General features: G+C 29.4%; 3 protein-coding genes across 3 annotated transcripts; 1 reads left to right on the top strand and 2 right to left on the bottom strand.

Annotated features, from left to right (window-relative positions):
- Nucleotides 1-27: 27 nt before the first annotated feature.
- LOC107063966 (DNA repair protein RAD51 homolog A) lies at nucleotides 28-1730 on the bottom strand. Its single transcript, XM_015316174.2, has 2 exons — nucleotides 1209-1730; nucleotides 28-1065 (listed from the first exon to the last, which is right to left on the bottom strand). The coding sequence occupies exons 1-2, from the start codon at nucleotides 1311-1313 to the stop codon at nucleotides 130-132; spliced, it is 1041 nt and encodes a 346-aa protein (XP_015171660.1). The 5' UTR covers nucleotides 1314-1730; the 3' UTR covers nucleotides 28-129.
- A 564-nt stretch (nucleotides 1731-2294) lies between these two features.
- LOC107063965 (uncharacterized) lies at nucleotides 2295-4996 on the top strand. The gene is made up of 8 exons (XM_015316172.2): nucleotides 2295-2533; nucleotides 2613-2829; nucleotides 2951-3104; nucleotides 3417-3531; nucleotides 3613-3666; nucleotides 3745-3903; nucleotides 4446-4570; nucleotides 4661-4996. The coding sequence occupies exons 1-8, from the start codon at nucleotides 2437-2439 to the stop codon at nucleotides 4853-4855; spliced, it is 1116 nt and encodes a 371-aa protein (XP_015171658.1). The 5' UTR covers nucleotides 2295-2436; the 3' UTR covers nucleotides 4856-4996.
- A 351-nt stretch (nucleotides 4997-5347) lies between these two features.
- Nucleotides 5348-11234, bottom strand: spn-E (tudor domain containing 9 protein spindle E). Its single transcript, XM_015316234.2, has 10 exons — nucleotides 10920-11234; nucleotides 10514-10724; nucleotides 10127-10433; nucleotides 9578-10035; nucleotides 9105-9477; nucleotides 8864-9030; nucleotides 7596-8777; nucleotides 6376-7521; nucleotides 5795-6132; nucleotides 5348-5706 (listed from the first exon to the last, which is right to left on the bottom strand). Exons 2-10 carry the CDS (start codon nucleotides 10700-10702, stop codon nucleotides 5568-5570), a joined length of 4299 nt encoding a protein of 1432 aa, XP_015171720.2. The 5' UTR covers nucleotides 10703-10724; nucleotides 10920-11234; the 3' UTR covers nucleotides 5348-5567.
- Between the last annotated feature and the right edge of the window lie 2304 nt (nucleotides 11235-13538).

The raw sequence follows: 13538 nt of genomic DNA, 5'->3' as shown, positions 1-13538 counted from the left end.
GAATGGTAGTATTTATGTAAAAAACAATATATATATATAATTTATTTTAAGAAACACAGAGTTTAACAGACTTTCAAATTATTATTTTATTGTTACATTATCAAAAATATAATACTAAAGCATAATGTATTATTCTTTTACATCTCCTATACCATCTGCATTTATTGCAAACATTGCTTCGCTTTCTGGTAAACAAGGTGAATCATAAATCTTACATATTCTCGTTTCTCCTCTACCTTTTCGTAAATACAATCTAGTCGTACTTGCGTGCGCTATGATATTACCACCAATTGGTTTCTTTTGATCACCACCAAACATAGAAGCTGCACCATCGACTTGAGCTACTACTTGATTAGTTATAACAACAGCTACACCATGTTCATCTGCTATTCGCAGTAACATCCTCAAAAATCTGGCTAAATGATTTTGCCTAGCTGACAATTCCCCTCTACCAGAATAATCAGTACGATAAAGAGCTGTTGCACTATCAACAATTAACATAGCATATCTTGACTCTGTCATCATAGCACTGGCTTGTATTACTAACTGAGTTTGGTGATCCGTATTATAAGCTCTAGCACAGGCGACATTATCAAGAACAGAATCACCAGCGATTTTGTATCTTTCAGCAACAGCAATTAACCTTTCCGGTCTAAACGTTCCTTCTGTATCTATGTAAAGGCATTTACCTTCTGCTCCTCCCATATCTATAGGTAATTGACAGTTTACTGCTAACGTGTGACATAATTGAGACTTTCCTGTCCTAAATTCTCCAAAAATTTCTGTAATAGAACCCGTTTCAATTCCTCCACCTAATAATCGATCCAACTCCGTAGAACCGGTAGAAACATAAACAATATTTGCACGCATTTGATGTATCTCTGTAGCACTTTTAAAACCCATTACCACTAATTTAGATGCTTCTTGTAATATTTTGTCTGCTTTAGCTTCGCTAATACCTTTGATAGAAATAAGGTGTTTTTTTGGGGCATATGCTATTGCTTCTACAGTGTGATAACCAGCTTCTTCTAACTTTTTAATATCACCTGCTGTAATTCCATTTCTCTGGACAAAGAAAATACATAACAAGTAAATACATAATAAAGTATGATACATCTATACTTTTGATATCAAATATTAAAACAAATATAATATATTTTTTATCATGCTTATCTTATATATAGGCTTAAAATAAAATAAGAACTTACTTCCAATGTTTTAATTAATTTTGCTTGTGGATTATAATCATTTACATCATTGTCATCTTCCACTTCATCTTCTCCTTCATGAAAAGACGCTGATACAGTTGTCATTTTTCTTTTTTAAATTTATATCAAAGTTTTACAACAATATACAGTGAACTTAAATTAACTTAATGAGACTAAGTAAAAATATAAAAGAACATTAATAATTATATCCTTTGGAAATATTCATTGGCAATGTTAATGATAAATATAATTTCCTAGGATATATTCTTAATTATCATAATTATTTATGAAAGTAACTGTGAAACAGATAATAATGCGTTTGTAAATAAATGTTATCTTTTTTTTTTTATTATTATTATAAATTATTATATTTATTACACAGAAATCACTTTTAAAATCAAATCGATGCTCATGCGTATTTCTAGTGCCGCCATGTATACGCGGTAACTATCATCATATAGCCACAACACGACTGAGCAGTTTCTGTTTCTTACTAGTAAATGCAGTAAAAAGAGACCAAATCTGTTATAGGAACTATTGGGATGTCTGGCAGGGGCGTGGCGTGGCAATTCGACCTATCTACTTTAATTTTGAATTTAGCCACCAGATAGCGTATTCAAGTGCTAGAGATCCCACGTGGCGTAGCAATTCGACCTATCTACTTACTTTAGCCGTCTAATACTTTGAATGTAGCCACCATAGCCACCGTTTTCAAGTGCTAGAGAAAAAAATGGAGATTTAGTTAACCAAACAAACATATTGAATACAGGAAAGTGTTGTGCTCATTTTCTTCAGTTTAGTAAAATAAAAAAAAGATATGTATACATTAACTGGAATACATTACAATAAAATTTTTTTGATCTTTTCTTTAAATGAAATAATTTTTATCTTGCCAACTTGCTAAAGAAATTCAAATTTTTAAAACATTAATTTTAAATAATAATAATAATAATAATAATAATAATAATAATAATAATAATAAATAAATAAATAAATTTTACGTTCTTAAGCAGTGAATTACCTTATTGAAATATTGCTATATATATATATATATATATGCCTTGTAATATAACACATAACCTATATATATTTATATAAATTCCTACCCTACATATATTTATATATTATTCCTATATAAATAAATAACCTATTTCTATACCTATATAAATTCATAACCTAAACATATTTATAATCTAATTAAGAAATAGTAAAATAACACAGAGAAAAGATGCCTGCGGTAATAGTAGGACCACCTCAGCGTAGTGAACAGATGTGGCAAGCATTAAAAACTCATATTACAAGGGAACGACAAAGAAAAAAACAAGGTATAATTCTATCAATATCTATTTTTAATTAATAAATGTGTAATTTTTGAGGTGAACATACACGTTATCATTTTTGTAGAACAAGAAGCTGATGCTGAAGAAGAACGTCAAAGAAAGGAAAGAGAACGTCAACAAAAACAAGATGTTATGACTTTGGGCGAAACACGTGAACAAATATCCAACCTTGAAAATGAATTAGCTCAACTAAAAGATGAAAAGCATCAATTATTTTTGCAATTAAAAAAAGTTCTTAACGAAGATGATAACAGAAGGCGTCAACTTATCAAGGAAACAAGGTACTTACTCCATCCGCGTTTTTCTCTTATTAAATATTATATTAATATTTCTAAAATATTATTTTAATATTTTCTATCAAACTTTCAAGATTTACATATAATTATATTATTATATGTACAGAAACTGTTCCGAAGTGTTAACGGCAGTTGGAGGATATCATGGTACAGTTTCACAAGTAGTACAGCCTCCTTTATTTCTACCATTACCACGTAGCAACAGTCCTTTGTATAATAAAGTAACAGTGGGTGCACCAACGCACACTCTTTTACCAACCGTATGTTCAGTATTTTTAATATTACAAATAATATATATTGTCATATATTAACAGTTTGAGTCCCAAGCAGCGCGATAGCGTTGTTCACATTTTATGTCGAGAAAACCCTGTACATTTCGAGTATTCTGGACAACTGACGGTGTGCTCATATTTATGAAACAAATGCATACAAGTAGCGCTGTCGCGCTGCTTGGGGGTCTTTTCGTACTCATTTAGAGATAGCGCTGTTTGGGATTCTTCGACAGTGTTTTTTTCGAAATTTCCCCTTTGGGACTAAAACGGTTAAATTATATTAATTATTTTATTAAAAAGGGTCCATTAAAAAGATCACATAGTCCGTCACCTCCTCCGACTGCATCTCCATACCATGCAGGATACGGATATAAACCACCACCTGCTATTTCAAGTTACAATCCACCTCCGTCTAGTAAGTGTATTTAATTAGTCTAATACCTTTTAATTGCAATTGCCACATGTGAGTAATTTATTTTAATATTATTTATTATAGAATCTGAGGATGCTGCAAGAAGATCTAACGATTCTAGAGCTGTTCTTTGGAATAGTGAGTAACTTTGAAGTCTATTTGGACTATCGTTTACGATTATAAAATATATCATATGTATTAATTTCACTATTTTAGAAAATAGTCAATATTCTGCATCCAATTTCTATTCTGCACCTACCGGACAAAGCGTCTATAGTTATTCTGCTCCAACTTCACAGCAGTCTAGAGAATCCGAACTTGCAAAACCAGTGTATTTATCAGGAAATAGAGCAACATTATCTACACATCAAACAGGTATATTATATTCAATTTTATAATTTTTTTTCTTGTTCTTTTTCTTGATAGGACTTCGTCCTGTTGTGCATAGTTTTATAGCCTTTATATTCCTCAGGACGTTTACTGTTCCTGTGATGACGACATCCAGCTTTCATGCCATTCAAAAGGATCGAATGTTGATATCTTACGTCCTGATTACATTTTATAATCTTTATGAATATCGAAATTGTTGAATATTGCAACTGTTTGATTTAAATACCACGTAATAATTGTTTAAGGGGTAACACCACTATAGAGTCCGTTCAGTTTAAAAAATTTTCGAGTAAAAGTTTCGAGAAAAACTCGTTTAAAGTTTTGTTATCACTATTCGAGGCGCTTTGAGGCGCTTCGTAAAAATAAGATCTCGCCATGTTAACAAATTTTTTTTGCTTCGGGACCATGTTCATAATGTTTATATATGTTTAAAGTACACTTTAGGCTAAAAAAAAAATCGATTTTTTGAAAATTCTATAGTGGTGTTACTCCTTAAATTAATAAAAACTCATTATATTTTCTTGTAGCTTATGTAACCAGTTTACATACTCTAGAACATAAGGGTGCATACGCAGAAGATAAATTTTATCTTCGCCCTGGCAGTCATGTTACTGTACACGGCGGCGCTATGCCAATTCAACAGCCATCACAAGTAAGAATATATTATATAAAATTTTAATATAAAAATATTTATTTTATTAATATAGCAACTTTTCACAATATATCTCATTATTTTTATTAGACATTCGATTATGTTTTAAAGGGGTCTAAAACAGGTGGTATTACTTCTGGATATCCAGTACGAGCACCTCAACCACCACCTGGACCATATCCTCCCCCACCTCCTGGAACTTATGTTAATGCATCTGGTGCTAATATACCTGGTCGTTTATTATATACACAACCTGGCGCACGTTATTTGCAAAGAGAGTTATAGAATTAACATTGAATACTATAATTTTGATATATCATTTCATTAACACAAGTAAGTATTTTTATTTACAGTTTATTAACAAGACACATTTGTAAAAAACAATATACGAATTTATCTACGAATACAAAATATTTCGAAACAAAACATCTTTTTTTCTTTTATTGCCATCTATAACCAATCAAAAACTGATCAACTTTTATTTACGTGAGACACCCTGTTTATCTTATGTTATTATTATTATTATTATTGTTATTAATGTATCAGCTTATTATTATTTCTTTAAAATATATGAAATTTTATATTATCCGATTTTGAATATTATCAATTAAATTTTACTCCACATATTTATGTTTTTATAAATATTAAAAATTCAATTTGACACTTGCGGTATAAAGTCAGTAGAAAATGGAATATAAAGTTATATAGAATAGAATATAATACAAATAACATCTTTTATTATTGATAAACAGTTGATAAATAATAAAAAAAAAAAAATAATTAATACAATATTTTTATTGTATTTCCATAACTTTTCGTTATCCTTATATAGGTCATAACTATAAGTAAAGTTTTGAATACATAATTATAATACTTTGTATAATACTGATCATGTTAAGGTACATTTGTTAATTCATAACTAAAAATATTTTCTTTTTTTTGGCAAGTATATACTTTATAAAAAAGTATATAATAATAATTATATCAAAATAAATGTTTAAAGTTTAATAGCCCACTTTTTTTCATGTTTTTTGTGTTCCGATGTATACAGATGTTCGCGAAGTTTCGCAATACCATAAACAGTTACTTTACAAAATTTGCAGCAAATTTCAGTATTCAATGTATTTCGGTCATTTCTGTACAGAGAAAAATGATTGATATTAATGATTAATAATAATATGAAAAGAGATTAAAACGCATAAAAATATTTTTTCATCAACTTACTCTGAAGCAAGAATGCGTAATTCTTTAAGATGATTTGTTAATTCTTCTAATTCATCATCTGTTTCTTCTAATTCTAATGCCCAATGTAAATTGTAAACATTATTTTTAATCATGGCATTTTCGTTAGGTTTTAGAAACATTGATTCATCATACTTTGCCCATTTATAAAAATTCCCCACCATTTCAGGATTTTGCTTCTTTCTATTTTTATTTATAAGTTTGGACAATACTGCTTCGATTTTATTTTGACAAGTGATCACTTCCATGAAATGATTGTGTCCCTTAATATTTTCGCTAATTTGCATACCAATATTCATCCAATTTCGCAATCTATTTATCTATAAATATAAAATTTGAACATAAATTTCATTTCATGATGTAATAGTAAATAAATATACAGGATGTCGCAAAAAAATGTTACCCATACTTTAATTGTTTTAAATGTTCCAAGTTGTTACATAATCATACGTTGAAAAATTAAAAACAAAAAAAACACTTATAAACACTTCAAAAAATCAAAATGTAGTAACTTTTTTATGTGACATCCTGTATATATCAATCAAATAAATATATATACTTACATCTTGTAAATCATCTAATGTTATCTCAACATCAAAATAGACTTCCATATCATGTTCTGGAAAAATACTTGTTTTAGTAGAACTATCATATCCTAATCCACACAATGCTCCGGTAAAATATGAACCAATAGAACTACGCCGTAATTCTATACGTGGTGCAAAAATTAAAGCTAGTAAAGCTGTTAGACCAGGAATGGCAGGTATTAAAGTGGTATTATATAACGTTAAACTGTTACTGTTTATATTTTGGTTTACAGAGCCAGCCACTAAGAGATTTTCTTGTTGTTCTTCCCAATTATTATCAAGAATAACTGAATTAACAGAATTTTTATCAATGTAGATTGCCTTATCTCTGCCAGCAATGGTAAGATGTTTTAAATTACATTCGAGAGGAGAAAAAGGACCACGTAAATTTACTGTAGAAATGCATTCTGATTCTTCGGGAGGATCAGGATAATCATCATTTATATCATAACTATCGTCGTATTGTAATTTCTCATAATAAAGAATTTCTTTTGTATTCATATTTTTATATTGTTTTCTTATATTATTGTTACGTTGTGATAAATAACTTTCTTCTTTGGGAATTGCTAATTTGGTATCTATTAATATTTCATTAATATTGACTTTTTCACCTTTGTTTAAAGATATTAATGTTAAAGCTATCACACTATTAACAACAGAATATATTTCACCATATATATGTTCATTATTTCCAATAAGCTCATGAAATTTTAATTCAGCTTCCTCAGACCAATGTATTTTATAACTGTATATTGTGGAAGGTTGTATGTTAGCTAAAACACATTCCAGTGCTAAAGCAGGGATTTTCATAACACTTTTAGCATTTGTGATTTTTCGTATATCGTTAATAGGAATTTTTATGGTATGACCAATATCAATTAATTGGCATAAAGCAAAGTTTTGATTTTGTGTTTTAATATAATCTTTAATAATACCACGATAATATTCTACTTGGAGATGTTTTAATTTCAATGGAACAGCTACAAGAGTGTCAATCTCGGGAAGAGAACTGAATTTACTCAAAGCGTATTCTTTTCTATTTAAAACTTCTCTTATGTATTTTATCTTATCATGCGTATCTTTATCATTTATGTGTACCCAAAAATGACCAGGATTTATAATCTGCAAATTAAATATAAATATAATATATATATGTATTATTTTCTGAATATAAATAAATTCATTTAAATACGTACGTTTATTAGCTTAATTGGAATGCATGAAATATCAAGACTTGGAAGATCTGGATTAACGTAAGCAGGTCTTTCATCCTCTTTTATAGAAATATTCTTGTTAAGAAATCCTGTTGGCTGTACTTCAAAATTCATTTGCTTTGTAAACTCAATAGCTTTTTTTTCACTTAATACCGATATTTTAATAGGACTGTTATATCGTCTCATTTTAATGGCCCTGTACATTGAAAGTGGAATTTTTCTTTCCTCATCTGTATAATCTTTATTAAATTGAACATATAAACGTGTAGATTTAAACGAAACGTGTATTTTTCCAATAGAAGAATTGAGACAAGGTTGGAAAAGATTCTGAATTTTCCGTGCGTACAAAAATCCTGGTTGATTAATTGGCCAACCTTGTAAATATACTGTTCTGGTTATGTCTAGTCCATTCAAAATTTTATGTTGCTCTTCCATTTCTACAGTATTTTGACGTTTAATACAATAATTAGGATAAAATGCACCAGCAATAACAATTTTAAGAATAAGTGGTCGTATTTCATCATCCCACTTGACTTTATTAATTCCAACACTTTCAACTATATTAAAATCTTTTAACTTTTTGGTTACTTCAAGTACGAGAGACTCAATTTCACGTAATACTTTTATTTGAACAAATTGTCTTTTTGCCCATCTTTTCTCTATATCACGGCTATTTAAACGACGGTTTGCTTTCTCCCTTGTCCATACCTTGTAAACATTTAGAAATGCTATACAATCACTTTCTGAATCGTTAGCCCAAGTAAGTTTCACATTATAAGCTAATAACTTCTTTCCAAATGGGTTACAAAACATATCTTTTATGCTCATACTACAACCAATTATTATCGTATCTCTTAAAACACTGAAGAGATGACCTAACATAATCAATTTAGTAATTTTAATATTTAATGGCACAGCAGCCATTATACGGCCAAGATCTGTTAATTCACCATCAAGAGCATGTGTTGTATTTTCAGTGTTAAGTAATGCACCAGATTCTTTTAATAACAGTATAGTACGTTCTATGTTACTAAGGTCAGGTGGATCAAGACATAAAGCTAAAATAGCTTTAGGTTCACCCATATTTAAAACTTTCGCCTGAAGAAATATATTTTCAAGAGGAGCTCTCAACATTTCAGGACTTGCTTCTTCAGGTAGTACTGACTTGAATTATTAAAAAACATATCAAAAAAATAAATTAATTTATGAATTTGTCTTACTTTTAAGCGAATATAAAAAGTAATACTTACATTATAAAAATTCTTTGGTACTAATCTGTATACTCTACCATCCATTACACGACCTGTACGACCACTGCGCTGTTTACAATTTACTTTACTGGCCCAAGAAAGCTCCAAAGATTGAAAATTAGTTTGTGGATCAGTCACGAGTTGTTTTGTTAAGCAAAAATCAATTACTGTCAAAAGAAAAAGAATATTTTTTAATTGAAATATTGATTACATTTTATTTAAGATACTGATAAAGTCATACCATATTTCACATCAGGTACAGTAATGCTACTTTCAGCAATATTTGTTGATAAAATAATACGACGATAGTCTTTTGGAGGTTGCTGGAAAATTTTGAATTGTTCCTCATTTGTAAGTAAGGAATGTAAAACGACAATATCCCATTTAGAGCTTTCATATTTTGGAGACATTAACATACTATGTAATTCTTCTATTTCAGATATTCCTGGCAAAAATATAAGAACGACGTGTCTATTAAAAGAACCTATTCCAATATCATTTCCTGCATTATCACCTACTTTCATGTCTAGCTCATCCAAAACAATTATTATGCGTACACATAAATTCATTAAATTTTTTGTGATTTTTGGTTCATTTTGTGATACTTTTGGTAACTATTAGATATATAAAATTATTTTTATATAAATATTTATAATTATTATATAGAAAAATGTATTCATATTTAAGAATTATAAAGCTGTATTAATTACTTACGTCTCCTATCATTCCAAGTTGACAAAGATAATAAACCTTTGTATTATACAAACTTTGTTTATCAACACTAATTACAGGTGCAGGCTCAAGTTTATTCCCAACAGGCGATGAAAAATAATTGGCAAATTTATCAACATTAAATGTTGCAGACATAAGTACAACTTTTACGTTACGGGAATTGGTCCTTAATAATTTTCTTATAACAACTAATAGGAAATCCATTTCTTGATCACGTTCATGAACTTCATCTAGTATAATATGAGTGAATTCTAACATGTGTTTTTTATAAACCAATCTCTGTAAAAGTACTCCAGTTGTACAATAAGTTAAACGTGTATCTTTAGAAGTACAGTTCATCATTCCAATTTTATATCCAACAAGGGTTCCTAAAGGCCATTTTCTTTCTTGACTAACTCTTTTTGCAATACTAGAAGCAGCAATACGTCTAGGTTGTGTTACTATTAAAAGTTCAAAAAAATATTTTATTAATTTAATTCAATTCAATATATATATATATAAAAGTAGTAATATAAATAAAAGATAAGTCACCTATAATGTTACAATGAGCTTTTTTTTTGTAACACGAATCAAGTATATATTGTGGTACTTGTGTTGTTTTACCACAACCAGTTGGTCCCTCAATGATGACTACAGAATTGGTATCAATCATTGAGATTATATGGTCTTTTATATCGTTGATAGATAAATTTGTTTTTAAATGGTTAGAAAAGTCAAATGTATTATATACATTTAATTCTTGATTATAAAGCTCTGATTGAACGGAATTTGTTCCCACAGATACATTATCCATTTTATGTTCATTTTCCAAAATATTAGATATGTGCTTTGCAGAAGACTATTTAGTAAATTATACAATCATAAATTAATACATTTCTTAAATATTAAGTAAAATTAAGTAAAAAACTAATATAATACCTTAAGAAGTTCTTTTTCTTCTTCCTCTACATACTTCTCTGCATAACTGGTACCTTCAATAGTACTTTTACGAATTGGTACATGATCTATTAAATCGTCTGCCGCAGAAACATTACGTGATTGTAATGTTTGACTGTACGGTGGTGGTAGTCGGATAATTTTATTAAGTTTTAAAATATCAAAATCCATGGTGTGTCCGCCTATCTGAATTCTAATAAAAAAAAAGACTGTATAATTATAATTTTAATAATTTGATATGCACACGCGCGTACACACTTGCCCAATGTTTTGTATTTGAGAATAATTTACATTTGCTTTGTTAAATTATATGAATAACAAAACGTTAATTATTTTTTTTTATTTATAATTTTATTGAATGTACTATATTTTTTTAAATAATACTTACCTTTTGTTTAATTATAAAATTATTTTAAGGTTCTCTTTACTATTGTTCATTTAGGTGAAAGATTTTTATACACTTCTAGAACCGTTACTTCCTATGAAACAAAATCGTAACTAATAGGATCAGCCATGTGGGATCTCTAGCACTTGAAAGTTGAATTATGGAGGTTAGAAAGTTGAATTATGGAAATGCATTCAATTCCGGTGGCGCCACAGTTCGTGAAGTGTCAATATTAAAGGAAGCGCCAAATATTATTAAAGTAGGAATGAGAAATAAACAAGGAACACAAATTTTACCCATAACTGTTTTGTTATTCACATACTTTTTCATAAATGTAATTGATATAAATGATAAAAAATCAATAACTATACTATTCACAGTTCACGAAATAAATGTGGTTTTCCAATTACAGAGCATAATGCGACTCAGTGGCGCACAATGCCGAATTGTGCTAATGCTTAATTGAAACGTGAATTAGTTTTCAAGCGCACCAGCAGAGTGCGCTAAGTTCAGTGTTGAAAAAAAAAATATTCATAGACTTAGCAACCTCATTAATGTATAAATAAAGTGGTATACAATAATAATGATTCGATCATTCCATTGCAATGTTGACAAAAGTATATTTCTGTAAAATAAATTTATTTATAGTTTTGAATTTTAAAATGAAATTGTATTCACATTTTATGTGTAGAATATAAAAAAAAATAGTCGATGTTTACACCTTCATCCATACTTATATTTATTTTTTAATACAGTCTGAATTAACTTTTTATTATTTCCAAAAAAGTACGACGAGAAGAAAGCTTTAAGAATTTTTTCAATAATAAACAATATTACTAACGATAATATATATACAATTTCGATCAATGCCAACTTAAAGAAAAAACACTTGGTTATTTTCTGCTATTGAGTTGGTATCGATTGCACGCATCACGCGAAAGTAACACTTTCTTTAGTGCTGTAATTGGAAAACCACAAGAGATAAGCACGTAGGTATTCCAGTGCTGTCAGATCGTGGGTAAATCTTACCCTCTCCCTGTGCCACTGGGATTGCACACAATGAAAGTTTTCCATGTCCGTGTGTTTGGGATGTCGAGGAAAGCCGAGTGTAACCGAAGTTGGCGGGCACGCCGGAGTGACACACTATGAAAGCGACTCGTGTCGTCCGAACACATGGACACGAGTCGCTTTCATAATGTGCCACTTCGTGGCCAACCGCCAACTTCGGTTACATTCGGCTTCTTTCGACATCCCAAACACACGGACATGGAAAACTTTCATTGTGTGCAATCCCAGTGGCACAGGGAGAGGGTAAGATTTACCCACGATCTGACAGCACTGAGGTATTCGGCAAAAGTATAAGGTCCAAACGAACCGACGGTCGACATAAACAAAGAAGGCGCGTGGTATGTTTTTTTTTTACCAAACGTGTCATTTCTTTTCTATTTAAAAATGTTTCTATTTTATTGAAACATTATTATTAAATTATTTATTTCGTAAATATTATTCTTATTAATGATTATGAAATATATAGATTAAAATAATTGTATTGTCTGCAAAATTTTACAAAAAAAAAAAAATTGATTATAAGATACATGAGAGAAAAAGAATTAGACAACATTGTAGAATACTTTTTTTATAAATATCCAAAGACATGTTTTTTAATTATAATGTTTGCGTATTTAGGAAATTTATACTAATTTTTCAATAAAATAGAAAAGTTTGTCTTGTATTTACAAGAAACTCTATTACAAGGCTTTTTAACGAGGCTTGTTTACGAGACTCTTCTACGAGGCCTAATTAAACACACCCTAGAGACTTATCGGAAATACTCTACGGACTTATCGGAAATACTCTACGGACTTATCGGACGAGACCCTACGGACTTACCGGACGAGACCCTACGGACTTATCGGAAAAAACCTCACTACTTTTCAAAAAAAAACCTCACTTCTTTTCGGAAAAAACCTTACTATAGAGGCGTTTACTACACTAACAGAAGTGTTTAGTTACCATGCATTTTTTAGTTACCAGAAGCAACTCGTCTCATTTCTTTTAATTGAGAACTTGCTTGCCGTGTAATATGTTATCTATTTATATATGTTTTCAATAAAACGTATAATAATTTTTGAATGTGATAACAATAATATAATAATAATATTATAACAAATAAACCCAACAATTATCCTACTCCTGATATTCTGCAGTCGTCTCTGTCTCTCGAAACTTAGTTTTTCGAAGGTTTCACTTCTAACACGTGTGATCTGCCCACATGATATTTTTTTATTTATGAGGAAAATAAAATAATAAGTATCGGTATTTATACCTTTAAATCATATCATTTAAAAGTGATAAGAATTTTTATGAATTTGCATAAGAGTACCGTGAATATATTTTTTCTCATCGATCATAGTTAATGGCTGATAAGTTACCAACCGTTGGTAAGATAGTTTTCTTTTTATTTATCCAGACAAAATAACCGACTTAGAATATGTAGAATTTATAAAAAATTTACTACATATATTAAATAGTTTTCATATTTGAGCGTTGAATTCTTCGAGGGCGTACATATCAGTCGTTTAGAACGGAATGATTTGATATTAATATTTATTTACGAAATAA

This window comes from Polistes dominula, unplaced genomic scaffold (genome assembly GCF_049000335.1).
Source record: "Polistes dominula isolate Pdom_NZ unplaced genomic scaffold, Pdom_raw_medaka contig_73, whole genome shotgun sequence".
In the NCBI taxonomy this organism is placed as follows: domain Eukaryota; kingdom Metazoa; phylum Arthropoda; class Insecta; order Hymenoptera; family Vespidae; genus Polistes; species Polistes dominula.
Note: the sequence above shows the minus strand (reverse complement) of the source record. Positions and strands in the feature narration are given on the sequence as shown.

Coding starts and splice junctions, on each gene's coding strand:
- LOC107063966 (XM_015316174.2), bottom strand. CDS start 1,313: ATGACAACTGTATCAGCGTCTTTTCATGAAGGAGAAGATGAAGTGGAA. Junction 1,066..1,208: donor AATTAATTAAAACATTGGAA/GTAAGTTCTTAT, acceptor TTCTTTGTCCAG/AGAAATGGAATTACAGCAGG.
- LOC107063965 (XM_015316172.2), top strand. CDS start 2,437: ATGCCTGCGGTAATAGTAGGACCACCTCAGCGTAGTGAACAGATGTGG. Junction 3,532..3,612: donor TTACAATCCACCTCCGTCTA/GTAAGTGTATTT, acceptor TATTTATTATAG/AATCTGAGGATGCTGCAAGA. Junction 3,667..3,744: donor TAGAGCTGTTCTTTGGAATA/GTGAGTAACTTT, acceptor TCACTATTTTAG/AAAATAGTCAATATTCTGCA.
- spn-E (XM_015316234.2), bottom strand. CDS start 10,702: ATGGATTTTGATATTTTAAAACTTAATAAAATTATCCGACTACCACCA. Junction 9,031..9,104: donor TGTACCTGATGTGAAATATG/GTATGACTTTAT, acceptor TTCTTTTGACAG/TAATTGATTTTTGCTTAACA. Junction 8,778..8,863: donor TACCAAAGAATTTTTATAAT/GTAAGTATTACT, acceptor TAATAATTCAAG/TCAGTACTACCTGAAGAAGC.